Source organism: Oryctolagus cuniculus, chromosome 13 (assembly GCF_051225735.1).
Source record: "Oryctolagus cuniculus isolate XC-2025 breed Fujian yellow rabbit chromosome 13, ASM5122573v1, whole genome shotgun sequence".
NCBI classification, from domain to species: Eukaryota; Metazoa; Chordata; class Mammalia; order Lagomorpha; family Leporidae; genus Oryctolagus; species Oryctolagus cuniculus.
In genome coordinates this window covers 99,024,402-99,045,802 of record NC_142879.1, presented here as the reverse complement: position 1 = coordinate 99,045,802, position 21,401 = coordinate 99,024,402, and the positions used below count along the sequence as shown (strand labels likewise).

At 41.6% G+C, this 21,401-nt stretch overlaps 1 protein-coding gene across 4 annotated transcripts in view; it reads right to left on the bottom strand.

The window, feature by feature from the left end:
* The window catches only part of DIP2C (DIP2 acetate--CoA ligase C (putative)), a 488,945-nt gene that overhangs the window by 165,296 nt on the left and 302,248 nt on the right, over positions 1–21,401 (bottom strand). For all 4 annotated transcript variants that reach the window (XM_008249365.5, XM_008249366.5, XM_008249368.5 and 1 more), the window contains 2 exons: positions 10,574–10,699; positions 869–1,078 (listed from right to left, as the gene is read on the bottom strand). In XM_008249365.5, coding sequence (XP_008247587.1) covers positions 869–1,078; positions 10,574–10,699 — 336 coding nt within the window. The remainder of the gene's footprint in view (positions 1–868; positions 1,079–10,573; positions 10,700–21,401) is intronic.

The window sequence follows — 21,401 nt, the reverse complement described above, 5'->3', positions numbered from 1 at the left end:
GGGTCTGTACCTGTCTCCCAGGCTCCACAGTCAGTGGCAAGACCGCCTGTGGTGGCCTTCTCAAATCATCCTTCCTCCACACTGCTATTTTAATAGAAAGACCACTCTCAGCCATATTCCAGGCAAGCAGTTTAGTTGATGAAGAACTTTTACTGAACACTGTTTAAAAATCTTAATCCACAGCTAAAAATACATCAGAGCAGATCTGGATATCTAACTTCTCTCCTCCATCAGCCAGGGCCTGATGAGTGATGGATACACAGAGCCCAAGTGGAAGCAGAACACGTAATGTATCACGCACTTTTTATACGGCTCAACCAACACACGCTGCCCCTTTGCCTCTAATAATTCACCTGCTTTCTCAAGTGTCTCAGGGCAATGCTTCCTAATGTGAGCTTCCTCTAATACACAGCGTCTCCATCCTTGAAGAATCTATACACAAAACCGCTTGAAGGCCCCAGAAGAAATCTGAACAGCTATAGCAGACAACAGCAGAGAATGAAGCCTCCCGGATTCCTTAAATGATTCCCAAAGTAACGGCAGTTCCACGTTAAAATTTCCCACCGTTCACCAGTACTATCACAATTTCATCAGGTGCACAACTGAGAAGAATGCATGTAAGCAGATTTCCCTAATGAAGGAGAATGCATTCTTTGGTGAACAGAAAGCGCTGGAGATTTTTACCTTTACAGAGACTGAGGTGGTGAAAATCAGTAAAGCAACAGTCCAGAAATAGTCAAACCAAAGCACCCAAGAGCTCTGTGTTCTCTCGATGGGATGGATTCCATAGCCAGGATGCAAACAGTGTGGGGAGAACATCAGGATAAGGGAAACGCACACAGAAACGCAGCCTGCCAAGTGCACCCACCTATGTGTGTCTGGGCCATGACGTCTGCTAGCCTGTGGGCAGCCCCACTGCCCCCGCTCTGGGTGGAAGAAGAAGAGGTGGTAGACGTGGTGGAGCCGTGGATGGCTTGGCTGATCCAGTGCTCCATGTTGATGCTGCCTTGGCTGGAGGTGGGGGTACCCTGGGAATCTCCTTGTACCGAGCCTTCATCTTCTGAACCAGAAGAGGTATCTGCATGTAGAAAGAGATGAGATTTGTCTACTGCAACAAGAAAACACCCATCTCAGTGCCTCTCCAAACACTGCCAACATGTACTTCCCCCACACTTAATGACCACTTACCTTTATTAAACACTTTTGAGAAGTTATACCACTTTGTACCATTCTTAGTATGATGAACGCTTCAACTAGAGCACCTTAAATAAGTATTGGGTAAAATACTTACTTTGACGTTATAATCTTAGACAAAGACATGCACTGATTTCCTCTACCTAACAGACTGGGAAGTAACATGATTCCTCCACATTTATCCACTGAGTGACAAGATGAGGCGGCATTTTCCAAGGTGCTACCTGCATGTGATACTCTCAAGTGTTTCAAGGCATGATTGTGTTTAGCCCTTGCTAGTCCTAAATGTTTCTGCTGAGTTGAAGTTTATTTTTATAGAGTTCAGTGTGAGGACACTTATCTGATCTCTTCAAAGGTCAAGATATCGATGAAGAAACGGTATAGAAAAACTGCACCTAATAATGAACAGGTGCCACCTTCGTAGCAACCCTCACTCTTAGCCTCTCCTTTGGGGGCAGATACTAAGTCTATACTACAGTACATTTTGTGCTCAAACTACTTAGGTCTACAGAACTCATTTCTTATAAGAATTTCTGAATTGTTTCATGATTTTTCTCTCCGTGAAAACTGAACATCATGGGTTGAGATAAATACACATCAGGGTTTTTTTATTAATAAAATATTTAATAACTCTTTTACTTAGCAGCCTGGGTCTTAAGAATTAATTACTGGTACACTGGTTATTTAACTTCAGTGCAAGAATGGCAGGACCCTACCTATATGTGCATTATTTCAGATGCCAGAAGGAATAAGGCGTGTGAGCAACTCTAGAACATTTATTGCAAAGAATAAGAATACTGGCAATCTTAAGAAATGGGAATCATTTTTAACACAACAATAATAGTAAGGAATATTTACTCTACTGTTCTATCACCTTCATATGACCGTGGCTGTCTAAGAGCTTTTTGGAAGTTGTTAGAAATTCATTAGAAAAGCAATAATACTAGGTGTCTGAAAATTCTTTTTTCCCAATTTGTCCTTTCTACATAACTTACACAATTTATACAAAAATGTAACATACAAATATAAAATTTACACATTTTATATGTTCAGACTTAAGGCTGTGAGACATGGATACACCTACATATGATTTTCTCTATTGATGGTCATTTTTCAATTGATTGACTTCTGCTCTCACTATTTCTTTTCTTCTGTTTATTTAGGTCTTTTTTTTTTTTAATTAGACATGTAGAGTTACAGACAGTGAGAGAGAGAGACAGAGAGAAAGGTCTTCTTCCCATTGGTTCACCCCCTAAATGGCCGCCACTGCTGGCGCTGCGCTGATCCACAGCCAGGAGCCAGGTGCTTCTCCTGGTCTCCCATGCAGGTGCAGGGCCCAAGCACTTGGCCATCCTCCACTGCCTTCCCGGGCCACAGCAGAGAGCTGGACTGGAAGAGGAGCAGCCGGGACTAGAACCCGGCACCCATATGGGATGCCGGGGCTGCAGCTGGACGATTAACCAAGTGAGCCAGGTCTTAATTTGCTCTTCTGTTTTCTGGTTTCCTACGATTTAAGTTTACTGATTTTAGATCTTTCTTTTTTCCTGTATCTCTTAAGTCTTGATTAGTTGTGATCACCTTTTCAGTTAGTTCACAATATTTTGAAATTTTCTCAAGATATCTTCTTTGATTAATGTTTTATTTATAAGTTTGTTGTCTAATCTCCTAATGTTATGGTATTCTCCAGTTACCTTTCTGTTACTGGTTTCTATTTTAATTCCACTGTGGTTGGGAACATACTTATTTGATTCCTATTCTTCAATGTAGTAAGGTGACGTGTCTCACAGCCCAGGCTGTGGTCTGTCTTGATAAATGTTCCTTGTACGCTTGAGAAGAATGTGGATCTGCTACTGGTGGAAGAACAGTCTATAGATGACAATTACACTCAGTTGATTGACAGTATTGCTGAATTCAGTTTGACTTTATAGATTTTCTGCCCACAGGATTGGTCCACTTGCTTTGTAAAAATTTGAGATAGAGACAGTAAGAGGTAAGAGTATCCATCCACTCGTTCACTCCTCAAACACTTGCAACAATTGGGGCTAGGCCGAACCAAGGGAAGGAGCTGGAAACTCAAACCAGGTCTCCCCAAGGATGGCGGGAACCCACCTACTTTGCCACCGCTTTCCAGAGTCCGCATTAGAAGGACACTAGGTTCCGGAGCCAGAGCTGGAAACTGAAGCCAGGTGCTCCAATGTTGGAAACAAGTGTGCAACCAGCACCTTCATTGCTAGACCATGTGTCCATCCCTGAATTGGTTAACGTCTGAGACAGGAGTATTGAAGTCTTCAACTACAAATAGAATAGTGGATGGTCTATTCCTCCTTGAAGTTCTATCTGTCTTTTAATGCTGGTGTCAAGTACTCACACATCAAGGAATACTAAGCCTTCCTTCTTGGAATACTTTCTTATGTAATGATCTTCTTTACCGCTGATGATTTTTCTTGTCTAAAATTAACAGAGCGGCTCACACTGTCTCTCTTAGTGTCAGCAGGTCCATTCCCCATCCCCTCCTCTGCTGACCCACATGAATGCTTAAAGTCTGTTTACTTCAGACAACAGAGTTGGGTCTTGTCTTATAATATTCACTCTGACAGACTGTCTTTTGATAGGTATTTAGTACATCAGTGCAGAAAAGGATTAACATATCTGGATTAGTATCTACCACGGTTTCTTTGTTACTGTTTTCTATTTGTGGTCTTGTTCTTTACTTCTCTTTCACACTATTTCTGCTACTCTGATCCTAACTGAATATTTTATTAGATACTGCCTATCTCCCATCTCATATATACATGAGCATATATAAAATATATCTATTTATACATACACACAAACATATACGTACTTTTTCAAGTGGTTTCTCTATAGTTTGCAATATGAGTTTTCAAATAACCCAAATGACACAATACTGCTTCATGGATAATGCAAGTACCTTATAACAAAATAATGACAATTCTCTCATCTGTCTTTGTTTGTTTGTTTGTTTTAGATTTATTTATTTCTTTGAGAGGCAGAGTCACAGACAGACAGGGACATCTGCTGGTTCACTCCCTAACTGGCCGCAATGGCCGCAGCTGTGCCGATCTGAAGCCAGGAGCCAGGAGCCTCTTCTGGGTCTCCCACGTGGGTGCTGGGGCCCAAGCACCTGGGCCTCCTCTACTTTTTTCCCAGGCCATAGCAGAGAGCTGGATGAGAAGTGAAACAGCCAGGATATGAATCGGCGCCCATATGGGATGCTGGCACTGCAGGTAGTGGTTTTCTCAAACAAAAATTGAAGGTATTTGTTAGCAGATACACCTTGCAAAGATTTGGTGTTTTTTTTTTTTTTTTAAATAAAGACATTATGAGATCAGAAGCTAATTTCTGCATAAAGAAAGGAGGAACAGGGGCCGGTACTGTGGCTCAGCAGGTTAAAGCCTCAGCCTGCAGCAGCAGCATCCTATATGGGCATTGGTTTGAGTCCTGGCTGCTCCACTTCTGATCCAGCTCCCTGCTAATGTCCTGAGAAAGCAGCAGAGGATGGCGCAGGTGCTTCTCTGCACCCATGCGAGACACCCAGATGAAGCTCCTGGCTCCTAGCTTCAGCCTGGCTCAGTCTTGGCTGTTGTGGCCATTTGAAGAGTGAACCAGTGGATGGAAGATCTCTCTCTCTCTTTCTCTCTCTGTGTAACTCTGCCTTTCACATAAATAAATCTATTTTTTAAAAAAGGAGGAGTATCAAAGAAGGACTAAGGGAAGGAAAAATAAGTTATTAATAGATGAAACATAACAGTTTATTCAAAATAATAGCAACCATATACTGATTACATATGCTTATGACTGTATCATACATACACATACATATGTGCTTATCTATAAGTGACGTGAATGACAGCAGTGATAAAAAGGACAGAAGAGAGGGGCCAGTGCTGTGACGTAGATTTTTTCCTTGTCTATGTCCAGTCTACTCACTAGCCCACCAAGGCATTCTTCACTTTTATTACAGTTGTTCTGATCTCCAGAGTGTGTTTTTTTTTTTTGTTTTGTTTTGTTTTGTTTTGTTTTTTTTTGACAGGCAGAGTGAGAGAGAGAGACACAGAGAGAAAGGTCTTCCTTCCATTGGTTCACCCTCCAAATGGCCGCTATGGCTGGCGCTGTGCTTATCCGAAGCCAGGAGCCAGGTGCCTCCTCCTGGTCTCCAAGGAGGGGCCCAAGCACTTGGGTCATCTTCCACTGCCTTCCCGGGCCACAGCAGAGAGCTGGACTGGAAGAGGAGCAATCGGGACAGAATCTGGTGCCCCAACTGGGACTAGAACCCGGGGTGCCGGCGCCGCAGGCAGAGGATTAGCAAAGTGAGCCGCAGCGCTGGCCTCCTTTCGGTTTTAAGATTTTCATCTTGGCTTACACTGCTCATTTGTTCTTGAATCTTTCCCACTTTATCCTTTAGAGTCCACGGCATATTAATCATAGATGTTCAAAAATTCCCTGATAACTCTAACCTTGCCATGTCTGGTTCAGACTCTTACTCAGTTTCTCTAAACATTTTTTTTTTTTGCCTTTAGTATGCCTTGTAATATTTTTTTTTAAAAAAACTAGTTTGACTATTGATGTGCTAATGATGTATGAATGTCTGAGTGTTTTCTCCTTCCCTTTAAACAGCAGAGCTAGGCTGGGAGGGGCTGCAGTCGGGTTTTCCCTTTTAGTTTGGCTCTGGAAAAAAAAAATCTCAGCAGGTTAGTCTGTGGTTAACTGGTTTTTCCTGAGGGCACATCTAATTAAGACTTGTGTTCAGGTCTATTAAGAAAAAAAAAAAAAAAAACTCCATTTCCATGTGCCTTGCACAAAGTTATGGGAGAGTTTCTCTCTGGTGTTTGCTTTGGGAACTTGGCTGAGTTTCTCAGGTAAAGCTCTCTAAACTGTGTGGGACCCCCTAGAGGTTTTGCATTCTCGGATTTGTCCAGACCCAGCCTCTGGTCATTTGTCAGTGGCAGTTCAGGGTTCCCTAATCCTGCTCTGGTGCCCATGTGTGTGTGTGTGTGTGTTTTCCTGACAGGCAGAGTGGACAGTGAGAGAGAGAGACAGAGAGAAAGGTCTTCCTTTGCCGTTGGTTCACCCTCCAATGGCCGCTGCGGCCGGCGTGCTGTGGCTGGTGCACCGCACTAATCCAATGGCAGGAGCCAGGTACTTATCCTGGTCTCCCATGGGGTGCAGGGCCCAAGCACTTGGGCCATCCTCCACTGCACTCCCTGGCCACAGCAGAGAGCTGGCCTGGAAGAGGGGCAACCGGGACAGAATCCAGCGCCCTGACCAGGACTAGAACCCGGTGTGCCGGTGTGCAAGGCGGAGGATTAGCCTAGTGAGCCACGGCGCCGGCTCCCGTGTATGCTGTAACTCACCATTCCTACCCGTCTGTCTCCCCAGTTCTCAGGGTAGCTTTCTCTTAAGGATCTGAGAAGAGCTGTGGACTTCTCAGTCTGTTCAGCTTACTCTTTGCTCAGATGGAGTGGTGACTTCTGAGCTCCTTATGTGTGGAACCTGAAACTCCCTTATCTCCATTATTTTAAAAAATGTGTCCCTTTGTCTGCTCGGCTCAAACACTGAAATAATACTCTCCTCTAGTTCTGTGGCATACTTTTATTTGATTCCCTGAATAATCTGTAACTGCAGACTTAAAAACTGGCTTCTATATCAAATACCAGTGCTTTTCAAAAGAAACATGAGAGCCGTATAATTTTCAGCCTTTAAGTAGAAACATTAAAAATACAAAATGTATTAATTATACATAAGCAGGTATAACTAATTTCAGTAACTTTTTTTAGCCAGAATATTCATAATCCACTTAAGATACCTACACACCATCTTGGACTATTTAGGTTCAATTTCCAGCTTCCTGCTAATTTAGACCCTGGAGAGGCAGTACATGATGGCTCCAGGTGGATCCTGGCAACCCATGTGGGAGACCTAAATTGTGTTCTCAGCTCTAGCCATGGTGGGCGTTTGGGGAGGAAGCTGTCTCTCTCTGCCTCTTGAATTTTTCATATTTTTTGTAATCCATTCAACATATAAAATATAACAATGAATGAAAAGTGCTCATTAATTGGCATTTCACACTCAGAGCAAATTCAAGTGAGACCAGTCGCATTTCATGTGCTGAACACATGTGCTGAGTGACTGCTGATGGCACGGTGGAGACCAACTTACATTGATTTTCCATTGAGAGCTCTTTTTTTTCCTTGCCCACAGATTATACTTTCTGTCTCTCTGGATATCTAGTGATTAGTTACTGAATACTACACACTGTGGATAATCATTCTCAAAAGTCTTCCGATTCTTGCTGTAGGAGGCAATGTGATTGCCGCTATCATCTTGCCTTGAACATGCCTGCATTAATTCTCTGTTAGTCTGAATGTGTGGGAAAGCTCCATTCATGTCTGCTTCTTCAAACTGGGAGGATGGCTGGGCTCTGCTCTGCACCCAGCTTGCTTACGTCTGAAGGCACAGAAATTGCGGCCTATGGGTTCACCTCATACACCTGCTCTCAGATGTACTCCTGCATCAGTTATGGTCCACAGCCTAAAAATTACTGTCTCACTTGCTTCATGCAACTGGATAGTTGTTTATAATGGGTGGGTTAGTTGGAAACTACTTGTTTCACTATAGCAAGAAGCAGTAGTCTTGGCAAATCACACCTATGTTTTTATTTGTAAAGGCCTAAGGGAAATGGAAGACAAGCAACACACAATTTGATCTTTTCCAGAAACTATGACACTAGTCAACAATCAATCATTTCATGCAGAGAATATTAACTTCAGATGAGTTCTAGCAACCAAGGATAATAGTAGAGAGAAAACGAACCCAATATTTTGTTCAAATACAGTAATAAATACGCACACTGCTGCTAAGCACAAAATTATCACTAGGGCTCCTCATTATGGTGTACAAAATATGACGTACGGCATACATGAAAATGCTAGTTAAATAATTAAATGCAAATATTTCACCATTACTAACATTTCCAGTAACGTTCTCTTAGATTTAGCGAAACTGTTTGTACAACGAGGTTTTTGTCATCATGAAAGGTCTGTCTTTTATTATGTGTCATTATGATACAGTAAGATTTCTCAATGAGTTGATTCAATATGAGCAGTGAGCACATACATGAACAATCACATTGCTTCTTGCAATCTAAACTTGCTTTCTCTTATAACACATGGTTTGGAAGAATGCCCATTCCCCCACAACAGTCTAGTTCCAAAAAACAGCTAAAAATATTTTAAGCGCCATTATTATCTTTGTTACGTTCATTTTGTTTGTTAAACAAATACATACCAAATAAATTTTTTCCACGTCATATATGATGTAAACTATAACCATAAACTAAAGAAACAAGAACAAGCATATTAGATTTTTTAAAAAATTGACCCCAATTATGTTTTGGGGCTAAGCATAAGGAAAGGAGACTAAATAAGCGAATTAGTAAAAGGATTCCCTTGCCTACTAGATGACTGCATTCTTTATATAAGGAATATTTCTTTACACTGCCTGTAAAAAAAAATCCAAAACTTAACCCCAAACAAAAGTATATACTATTTAACGTCTATCCTAGAACACTTAGTACTCTCACATTTAAAGGAACATATGCTTCAATAACTGAGTTGACTGAAATATTGATGGATACTTGGCCACATCTCTGATTTGAAGCAGGTCCTAATACCCTCACTGCTTGCCAACACTCAGAGTTAACCTTCAAGACATAAAATACTCCAAGGAGTGTTGAATATATTCAACTATTGTTACCACATCTTACATTTTTCTAGCATTTAAAACTGTTCAAAGCATTATGTAAGGTAGTTAAGATTTAAAAATGACAGACTTGTAACAATGACAGGCATAATGATGGAACCAACATCACAGGAATCTATCAGGTAGGATCAATCCCTCATGTCTCAGATAACCCAAATAACTTTCTGATCCACTTTGATTTTGAAGGTTGTGAGATATAGTTTATAATTATTTGGGCAGGAAAAAAAACAGAATTTGCATAATTATAGAAGTTGAAAGATTAAATAAAAGCAGGATTATGTAATGAAAAAATAAACAGGATACTACCTCAAGTCATGTAGACCAGGGATAAACAGGCCTGTGGAACAAACCCAGTTTATTGTCTATTTTGTTAATAAAGCTTTATTGGTACACAGCCAAACCCATTAACTGACATATTGCCATTGGCCACTTTCACACTAAAATGCCAGGGTTGGGTTGTTGTGACAGAGACCGATAGCCTGTAGAAATTAAAATATGATGTGGTACTTTGCAGGCAAAGTTCAATTCACATGCTTTCTTAAACAATACAGCAATGTAGCATATTTACATTATAAAGCAGCATATTTATAACATTATAAATATGTCTATATTATAAATACAGCACATTTATATTATAAATTATAATTTGTATTATATAAGTCTATATTTATATTTTTAAAGCATATTTATATTTATTTTATAAACCAGTGTAAGCAGAAGAAAATTTTCCTCCAGCTTCAATTAGAACTATAGACGTACAAACTTTTTTTTCTATAGGAATAAGTACATACACAAAGTTTTTTAAGCCTTTAAAAATGTGTATTTCTGAGTCTTGATGAAAAGGCTATAATACCTATTTATACTGATACAGACATAATGATGCTAATTTTCCTGCCTAGTTTAATTCCTGTACTGTTTCTGTAGTTCTGGTGCACAAAATCTCAATTACAGCACCATTATTTAGAAAGCTAGAAGGACTGCAGTCTTCAATGGAATATTATTCAGCCGTAAAAAGAATGGAATTTTGCCACCTGCAGTAGAATGGGCAGAGGTGAAGGACATTGTGTTCAATGAAGTCAGTCAGGCACATAAAGACGAACACCGTGTTATCACCTATATGTGGAAGCTAAGATGCTGATCATACAGAAGTACACAGTGCAACAGCGGTTATCGGAGGGTGGGAAGGACATGGGCAGGGCAGGAGGTAGCGAGAGAGGAAAGACAATGGATGCAGGATATGGGGCTGCAGTGGACAGCAGCAATACGTGTCCTATATAGCACGGTAGGATAACTATGATCAACAAGAATTAACTGAGGACATAGCTAATGCAGGGGATTTTAAATGCTCCCAACATGAAGAAACAACACTTGATGACAGATACACCATTTACCCCGATCCGACGTTACACGCTGCATACAGGTTCTGAAATGTCACAATGCCCCACATAACAGTGTCCAATTACTACGTGTCAACTTAAAATCAAACATCTGTATTTTTTTAAAATGACTGATTAGCTGGGCTGGTAGCCAATCAGTTCCAGCACGAGGCTAATCGTGTGGAAGAGGACGAAGTACAGCACGTAAGCTGCTGGCTCACCTGGAGGTGTGTACGCATCCATCGAGGTCTGCACGACCAGGGACCTGCGTTTCGAAGGCATAGGCACTGCCATCTTCCTTTCTTTGTGTTTGGCCAGAGCTGCCTGAACAGCTTCTGTATGGACATCTGGAACAGAGAGAGAGAGCTCAGTTACTGAGGGCGTCTGCTGAGAGCCTGGAGGCCCGGGCTGTTTCCCTTTCTCGCCATCCCGGAGGCACCGCTCACCTCGCCACCTGTTCTGAGAAATGGATGGGTGGGCAAGGAAAGAAAAGGTTAGACTTGCTATTTTAAAAGCTCCACTGAAGAGCCATGAAAATTCACTTGTAGACTTTTAATTATTTATTTTTATTACTATAGAATCTATAGAAATAATCACATATCAGCTGAAAATTAGTCTGTGATTCTTCTCTTGGGGTGAATGGACCTTGATCTTTGGATATCTCTCTTCAGGTCACTTGTTGAGCCTCGTGATCTACTCCAATGCCATGCTGAGGGAAATGTGTATCCTTTCCAAGTCACTGGTAATAGTCACAGCTTACACTTACCAAGTACTCACTTACGGGGCTGGGCACATGGTAGGCATTTTATGGACATTAACCCACTGTACTAACTTTGCACATATGTAGGCTACTCTCTAAGATAGCATCCTAAGGGGTGGGATACAGTGGTCATGGCAAGGTCTACCAAGGTCTACAGACACTGGGTTTCATGCGGCACACCAGACAATAGACCCACTGGGCAGAGAATTGAAACAAGGTGCTACAGAGATGCACCGAGGAGCTGTTGAGGAGCCAGGGAAGAGGTCACTTAACATGAAGTGTGAATACTAACAATGAACTACCCACTGACTGTCCAGATGAGGAACTCCAAGACACAGCAATAACTGAATGCAAGGCCCTCAACTGTGAAAACATCACCCACAAAAACAGTCATTCTGAGAGACGGCTCGTGGCTGAGGAGACAGACTCAGCAGAATGCAGATTTTACAGGCAGCGCAAGTAATCTGGAATCTACACTAAGTACAACAGGAAAGCGCGGTGGATATCAAGCAAGGGTTAAAAACACACACTGACCTCGTTTTCCTTAGATCATTCCGACAGCTGCAGAGACCTCAGAAGCTGGGAAACCAGCTAGAAGCCACCGTCCAGACAGGACAACCCTGTCTGACTGTCAGACACTCTAAGCTGCTCTAAGGAGGCAGAATCATCATTCCCATTTTATGAGTGAGGAAATAGAGGGTTATGAAATTGGTGAGCAACACTGCTAGACTTGGAACCTGGCTGCAAGTGCCTCAAGGCCCTCGCCATCATTATTCTCTAACCCTTCTGTTGGGGACTTTTGCAAACCTCCAGACATAAAGAGCACCTTCACCAGATGGTCTCTAAAACTTGAACCAGAGCTTTGCCAGCTGCTGCCATGGAATCCCAGGCAACCCTTCAGAGCAGGACTCAGCCGCTCATGGACCAAACTGAGCCTCCTTCTCTTTTCTGTATGTAACATTATTGGAAAACAGGTGCACCATCCAGGTGTATATAGTCTATGGCTACTGTCACCCTATCAGAGTAAAGTTGAATAGGTGTGTTGGGATGAGATTGTTTGCATACATAGACAATACCATGGCTGAGAAAGACCTTTTAAGATCAATCCCATTTACAATAGCTAAAAAAAATTTAAATACTTTGTAATAAACTTAACCAAGGAAGTCAAACATCTCTATGATGAAAATTACAAGAATTAAAGAAAGAAGTAGAAGAAAACATAAAAAAAGAGGAAAAACCTTCCATGTTCATGGATTGGAAGAACCAATATCATCAAAATGCCCATGCTACACAAAGCAATTTACATATTCAATGTGATCCCAATCAAAATACCAATGACATTCTTCTCAGATCTAGAAAAAAAAATGATGCTAAAATTCATATGGAAACGAGATCCTGAATAGCTAAAGTAATCTTTTACAACAAAAACAAAGATGGAGGTATTATAATACCAGATTTCAAGACATACTACAGGGCAATTATAATCAAAACAGCCTGGTACTCGCACAAAAACAGATGGGTAGACCAATTTGTACGGAATAGAAATGGCAGAAATCAACCCATGCATCTACAACCAACTAATCTTTGACAAAGGAGCTAAAATCAACCCCTTGAGCAAGGGCAGTCTCTTCAACAAATGGTGGTAGGAAAACTGGATCTCCAAGTGTAGAAGTATGAAAAAGACCCCTACCTTACACCTCACACAAAATTCCACTCAAAATGGATCAAAGACCTAAATCTATGACCAGATACCATCAAATTACTAGAGAACATTGGGAAAACCATGCAAGACATTGGCATAGGCAAAGAGTTCTTGGAAAAGACCCCATACGCCAGGCAATCAAAATAGAAATTGACAAATGAGATTACTTCAAGCTGAGAAGCTGCTGCACTGCAAAAGAAACACTCAGCAAAGTGAAGAGGCAACTGACAGAATGGGAGAAAATATCTGCAAACCATGCAACTGAACAAGGGTTAATATCCAGAATTTATAAAGAGTTTTAGAAATTCAACAACCACAAAACAATCCAGTTAAGAAATGGGCAAAGTACTTGAACATGCATTTTTTTTTTAAATTTTTTTTTTGACAGGCAGAATGGACAGTGAGAGAGAGAGAAAGAGAGAAAGGTCTTCCTTTGCCGTTGGTTCGCCCTCCAATGGCCGCCATGGCCAGTGCAGTGTGGCTGGTACATTGCGCTGATCCGAAGCCAGGAGCAGGTGCTTCTCCTGGTCTCCTATGCGGGTGCAGGGCCCAAGGACTTGGGCCATCCTCCACTGCACTTCTGGGCCACAGCAGAGAGCTGGCCTGGAAGAGGGGCAACTGGGACAGAATCCGGCGCCCTGACTGGGACTAGAACCCGGTGTGCTGGTGCCGCAGGCAGAGGATTAGCCTAGTGAGCTGCGGCACTGGCCTGAACATGCATTTTTCAAAAGAGGAAATGCAAATGCCCAAAAGACACTTGAAAAAATGCTCAGAATCACTAGCCATCAGAGAAATGCAAATCTAAGCCAAAGTGTGGTTTCACCTCACCCCCATTAGAAAAGATCTCATACAGAAATCAACAAACAACAAATGCTGGTGAGGATGTGGGGAAAATGTAACCTAATCCACTGTTGGTGGGAATGTAAACTAGTGCAGCCACTGTGGAAGACAGTATGGAGCCCAGAAAGCTGAAAACACTTACTCTCCGCCCCTTCACAGTAAACATCTGCTAACCCAAGTCTCACATCATTATTATAGTTTGCCTACAATTCATGCATGGCATTGTGGGGTCTGTGCAGATGTTCTACGCATGATTTCTTTTCTCCTCAGACAGGCTCGGAGTATCGTGAGACCAGAACCTAGTCTTCTGGTCATTTTTTCAAAGTAGTAACTGTCTAACCTGCACTCAGGGACTAAACTGAACAGCTCATAACTTAGGTGAGGGAGTACATTAGTTTTCCATAAGTCAAGCACTTTCCACTGGGAACATTTGTCTTTTGAAACTTTTTGTATATAATTTCAAAATTACAGGAAATCCACAAGAATTCAGATTCAGCCATTTGCATTTTACCCCACTATTCATGGTCTCTCTCTCTCCTTCCATCCCTCCTTCTCCATGTAGTTCTCCTGAATGTAATGAAAACAAACTTCAGATATCATGAGCTTCTCTATACCAAAATATTTCAAGATATTTAATAAAAACAAGGGCTTTCTTAAGTAACAAATTTTCCTCAAAAAATCAGGAAATCTTACAATGGGATTTTTATCTGATACAAATTCCATATTCCACCAAGAGTGTCAATGGTTCCAGGAACTTCCCTTACAGTTATTTTGTCTTCCTTATCCATGATTCAGTCCAGGACCATAGAACCTTAAGTAGTTTCTGGGCTTTCACATCTATAAGTTAAAGTTGGAAATTTTAAATATTTATGTATGTATTTATTTGAAAGCAAAGTTACAGGGAAACAGAGGATGAGAGAGAGAGAGAGAGAGAGAGAGAGAGAGAGAGATCTGTCTGCCACCTTCTGGTATACTCCCTAAATGGCTGCAACAACCAGGACTAGCCCAGGCCATAGCCAGGAGCCAGGAGCTTTCCCATGTAGGTGGCAGGGGCCCAAACACATAAGTCCTCTTCTATTGCCTTTCCCAGGCTATTAGCAGGGAACTCGATCAGGAGTGGAGCAGTGGGAACACAAACTAGTGCCAATACGGGATGCTGGCATGGAAGGTGGTAGCTTAAACCACTGTGCCACAATGCCAGACGCCCAAATTGGAAAATTTTTAAAAATATAGGCCAGTTATTTTACAATTTGACCAATACAGGTTTTTGATGTTTCTTTGTGATTATACTCTTTGGTTTTTTTTTGATAGACAGAGTTAGACAGTGAGATAGAGAGACAGAGAGAAAGGTCTTCCTTTTTCTGTTGGTTCACCCCTCAAATGGCCGCCACGGCCAGCACACTGCGCCAGTCTGAAGCCAGGAGCCAGGTACTTACTCCTGGTCCCCCATGCGGGTGCAGGGCCCAAGGACCTGGGCCATCCTCCACTGCCTTCCCGGGCCACAGCAGAGAGCTGGACTGGAAGAGGAGCAACTGGGACAGGACCAGCGCCCCAACTGGGAATAGAACCCGGGGTGCCGGTGCTGCAGGAAGAGGATTAGCCTAGTGAGCCGCGGCGCTGGCCTATGATTAGACTCAGATATGCATTTTAGCAGGGCAACCATGGAAGTCTATGTGTATCGGTGATGTCAACTTTGACTGCTCGGTTAAGGTGGTTCCTGTCAAATTCTCCCAAAGTAAAAATGCCTCCTTTCCAACTGCCATTAAGAACCAATTTAGCATATACAGTGACACTATGCATAAGGGGACTTCCAAAAGTTCATAGGAAATGAAATGAAAAGTTTATTGTGTTGGAAAAATATCTTGAAATTCGTGCTTCATTTTCATAATATGCATTTTCTATATATTCTTTTGAAGACCCCTTGTATACAAGGGTCTCAAATTTTTGCATCAAAATAAAATTATTTAATTTCATTTTTCCATGAGTTTCTGAAGTTCTTCATATTATGCTTTTCACCTACTAGTTTTCACATCCACTGATGATTTCCTAACTTCATCACTCTTTATAAACCAACAGAACTATATCTGTTTAAAAACAGATCTTCTACCTCTGTTTCCCCTTCCCAGCCCACACACGTATATTCACAGAGTGCTATTTAATGGGTGGTAATTCACACTTATCACTTTTAATTTCAGGTTCCGATGGTCCCAAATTCGACATATATGATTCTCTTCAAGACAGCCTTTATGTTCTTGTGACAGGTCTCCACTGTTTTTAAAGCATTTTCTTAGCTTCTGTTAACAACACAATGTCCCAGATCATCTTGTGCTTTCCCTACCCCAACCTTGAAATCAGGAGACAAGACTCTTTTCATAGAGAATGGTGTTTACAACCAGGATCTGGGCACTGTGTGGGCTCACTGTCCCTGGTACCAGGCCCTGCCAGCAAACAGAACATAAACCCCTATCCACTCATAGACACATACACACAGACACATATCTATAGCACTTCTATTCCTATTTGCGAGAGAGCACAAGTTCATACTGATGACTCCTATTTCAACGCAACACCATAAGATTCATTCTAGTTCTTAATGGTCCCACATTTCTGTCTTATCCAAGAGAGAAATCTCCATGTATATACTGACTTATTAAACTTATTTGCCCAAGCCTAGAAAATAAAGTAATTTTAGAACTTCTAACTAATACCATTTAAAAAATAAATACATTAAGTAGAAATCAATATAAATTTGTGACTTTTTTTTTCTAGTTGGGAGAGAAATGCATAACACAGACACACAGTGACACATTCGTATTTGAAGACCATCTGTTAATTTTTGGTAAAGATATACTTGAGGAACTGCTACTCCAATCAAGATATACAGGATGCCTCAAAAAAAAAATGTGGAAAATGGAATTAAAAACTGAAATCTAGGCATAGCTTTCTCATAATATGCATTTTCCATGAACTTTTTGAGCTATTCTCTTGTGAATGTATCACCTCAAAGTTACAAAATGTCCCATTCCAGTCAATACCAACTGTCAACAAAAATACAGACTCTATGAACAGAGTCTCCATGCTAGAGTTTACTCCTTCTGTTTGCTCAATATAACATATTTTCACCTGTGTCAGTACTTTGTAGGTTCTCCTTGAGGAGAACTAGTACAATGTATGAAAATATCATCATTTGCTCATTTTTCTTCAGTTTATACATATTTCTATTGTTTCCAGATTTTTGGCTGTTATAAAAATCTATTGTGGAGATTCATGTACATTCTTTCACATGGAGAAACATCAAATCACTGAAAAATAAAACACTAGAGCCATCCTCACTGCTTTTCCCAGGGCTACTAGCATGGTGCTGGTTGGGAAGTGGAGCAGCCGGGACTTGAACCTGCACCCATATGGGATGCCCATGTCACAGGCTGCAGCTTTATCCATAACGCCAGCCCCCAAAATTTGTTTTTAAGTACTGCTGCTGTCAAGGACCCTATGAAAGGCATGACATGTACTTACACACACACACATACAATACACATTTTTACATGTACTACTATCTGTTGCTAAATCACAGTGCTCTGGTACTCTTAGAGAAAGTGGTTATGTGGCTTCCCTTGGGCTGAGGAGTAAGAAAGTCAAGGTATGATTTTTCTAATTGGAAAATTTGAGGGGCCAGTGCAGTGGGGTAGTGGGTAAAGCTGCTGCCTGCACTGCTGGCATCCCACATGGGCACTGGTTCAAGTCCCGGCTGCTCCACTTCCCATCCAGCTCCCTGCTGTGGCCTGGGAAAGCATTAGAAGATGGCCCAAGTCCTTGGGCTCCTGCACCTGTATGGGAGACCTGGAGGAGGCTCCTTGCTTCAGACCGGCATAGCTCCAGCCATTGCAGCCAACTGGAGAGTGAACCAGCAGATGGAAGACCTATCTCTCTCTGCCTTTCAAGTAAATAAATAAATCTTAAAAAAAAAAAAAAGAAAATTTCTGTCTCTCTCTAACTCTGCCTGTCCAAAAAAAAAAAAAAAAAAAGAGAACACTACATCATCGTGAGATTCTGCTGTCTTAAGGGATGACTGAAAGGGTTTTGGGAGAAACCAAGTGGAATGAGGAATGGGAATCTCACAACCGTAAGTGGAAAGATCGGCGGCAAACTGCACACCAGAGTTGTTTGATTTCATCAACATTTTTCAAAGTTTGAAGTCCACTGCCCACTGCATTTAAACTACTTCTGTGATGTGGGTCCAAAAGAAAAGAAGTTCCATGTAGACATTACCAGTCATGAATTGGGTTGCATGATTCACTTTTACAATTTAAGAAGTTTACATACAAACTGCAACTTCTCGGGCCCGGCACTGCAGCGTAGCAGGTAAAGCCGCCACCTTCAGTGCCAGCATCCCATATGGGTTCCGGTTTGAGTCCTGGCTGCTCCATTTCCGGTCCAGCTCTCTGCTATGGACTGGGAAAGCAGTGGAAGATGGCCCAAGTCCCTGGGCCCCTGCACCCACATGGGAGACTCAGAAGAAGCTCCTGGCTTCAGATCGGTACAGTTCCAGCTGTTGTGGCCATCTGGGGAGTGAACCAGCAGATGGAAGATCTCTCTCTCTCTCCCCCTTTCTGTAACTCTGTCTTTCAAATAAAATAAGTAAATCTTTTTAAAAAAAATTGCAACAGCTCAATTCTAACACAAACTGATGTCAGTCATGCCCACTTCCTTTTGTTCCTCACTTGGCCTACACTTTCTGCTTTTGCCAGAAATCTTTTGGCTGGAAGAAAGGATGAGGACACTGAGAAGAAAACTGACAATGTGCAGAAATGACACCAAGGATTATGTTTCAGAGGAATGCACATTTGTTAGTGACCAGCTGTCTGCTAATGGCAGTGAGAGCCATGGCTCCTCATACAAGCAGCCATAGCACCCATGGTTATGTCTTTTGCCAGATACCCCAATGTGAATGATATTCAGTCAAGAACTTCAGAAAAACAAACCTCCTCCCTGGGAATAGCTTCTCAGGAGAAAAAAAGAAACATGCTGAGAATTGCAAGTATTTCTGATTGGTCTGGAACAACAAACAAAGGAAATGTTTATTTCAACTGGGGCAAATAGATAGACTTTTAACCACTAGCACAAATGCCAGACTGGTTCTCACACATATATGTGCATGGAGGCATATATATGTGTGTGTGTGTGTGTGTGTGTAAGTAAAGAATATAGCAGCTCTAGTAAAATAATAATGTTGAATAATGAGGAAACATGTATTCTCCCAGAACCAATCCCTACAGGTCAGAGGGAAGGGCCTTGTCCAACCTGAGAGCCCTTTCTCATGTAGGATTGGAAAAGAGAGTACTAGCCAAGAAGAATGAAAGTTTATTGTTCTTAGCTGAAAACCAAGACCAATTCTAAAAGAGCACATAAGAACTTAAGAAAATATGGTAACATGGGCAACTAGGCTGCTCCAAAACAAATCTTTGGTTAAACACCCAGCATCATTTTTAGAAAATGAGTCTATGAATGAAATTTGGCAGCTGTGACAGATCAGAAACTCATTAAAGCACTTGACTAAGTGTCCCACATAACCTTAATTACAAATGGCCTAGATGCAGTTTTCATTCAGCCATGTGAATTAGAAACTAGATGAGAGACCATGAAACAGAAATGACAAAGAGAAATATCTCATCTGCGTGAAGGCATGGACGAGGTTGACAAAGCCAACATATATGTGAATGCCGTGATCTCTTCATAATGAGATGCCACAGAGTCCACCCAGTACCAACAAGATTCACTTATCCCACCAGAGACACTCAGATGATGTCAAGAATTCCAACGAATGCCTGAAATACAAATGACTTAAAAAGATAAAACTTATCAGAGAGAACAGTTTTGTTCTACAGTTGCACCTCCAGTTTTATAGGAAAATCAATGGTTCTTTTCTATTGTTATTGAGCAACAATGCATGAACATAACAAGAAGACGTCAAAGGGGGCAGGGCGGGGTCTCATTGGCGGCATGCTACAAAGCCGTGTAGGCATGAATGTCAGGCAATGCTGGAGCTTTCGAAGCTGCACAGCCTGCAGGGACCTGCACGCAAGGAACACCAGGACCAAGAAGTAAAACCTGCTCTGAAACGTCTCTGCCGTCCTCGGATCTCACAGCTGGATGAAGCAAAAGTGGGCTCAGATCCACTGTCCTCACAGAAGGCAGTCAAAGGTGCATTTGGGGCTGAGCGCAATAAACTGATGGTGGCATACTTGATGACACCAATTAACTCATGTGTCTCTCCTTCCTCTCTGCTATAATTTATGCATTATTCTCTTTAGGCCTTTCATTCTAATTCACTTATTAAGAGAGAGGATTTATTGAAGACCAGTTTCATGTAAGCAAATAAACGTACCTGCTAGTAAAAAGTTTGTTAGGTGCTTCCTACAGAGGTAAACAAATTGATATGCTAAGAGATAGTTCTTCAGGAGAATTCAAAACAGCAATGCAAATGACAACAAATCATTTAGCACATCAGACGGTCCTCATCTCTTCTTGCGAGGGCTTTGTATAGGTTTAACACCAGAGCTCAACCTTGATGTAGACAGTTCTCATACATCTCCATTTCCTGCAAATGCCTCTTTCTGTAACAACCACTGTGGGTGGTTCAGTCTCCTCTCTTTCAGCTGGAATGAAAGACTGAGCCCCTTCATACTCAGGCTTCTGACAGTTTCTCTAGGGTTTGTTGCCTCCACCAGAAAACACTGAGAAGTTTTCTTTCCACTTAGTTCTGTGAGCTGAGATTCTGTCTTACTGACAGCAAGGGGTGCAGCAACACACCATGTCTTTTGTATTTATGAATAAACAACGTAATAGTGGAATAAGAGTCCAGGCTCTGGTATCAGAATCCTGGCTCTGACACCAGCTAGCTATATTAACAATAATCAAACTGCCATATTAGGTCAATTGCTGAGAACTATCCAATGAGCTATTTACACCAAGTAGAATATTAATTTATAATAATTGTGTGGTTTTTCGCTTTAAATATTGCGTGTAATCAGGGCACGGGGCTCCTCTCTTTCCCGCTGCATGCGGCAGCAGAGGGCCCATTTGCGCAAATGAAATAAAACTGCCTCTTGCTTTTAAAAAAAAAAAAAATAAATAAATAAATGATTTTTTTTTAGGGGCCAGCGCTGTGGTGTAGAGGGTGGAGCTGTTGTCTGCAGTGCCAGCATCCCATATGGGCACTGGTTTGAGTCCCAGCCACTTCTGATCCAGCTCTCTGCTGTGGCCTGGGAAAGCAGTAGAAGATGGCCCAAGTCCTTGGGGCCCTGCACCCATGTGAGAGACCTGGAAGAAGCTCCTGGCTCCTGGCTTCGAACTGGTACAGTATCAGCCATTGTGGCCAATTGGGGAATGAACCAGTGAATGGAAGACCTCTCTCTCTCTCTCTCTCTCTCTCTGCCTCTCCTCCTCTCTCTGTGTAACTTTTCAAATAAATAAAATAAATCTAAAAAAAAGAATAAATGATTTTTGAAATTCCCATAAGCCTTACTTTCTTCATCTGGAAATGGGAAACAATATTACAGCATTAGCAAAATCAGGTAGAATAAAATAAACAAAGCAAACCACTAGGTATCTATCACATAACAAGCACTCAATAATAATATCTACTTTTATTAATAATTTTGAAGCAACAATTTTATTACACTGAGTGTGTAAAACTGAAAAAGAGCAAAGGACTTAGATTACTGACTGATCCCACTTGGTCCACTTG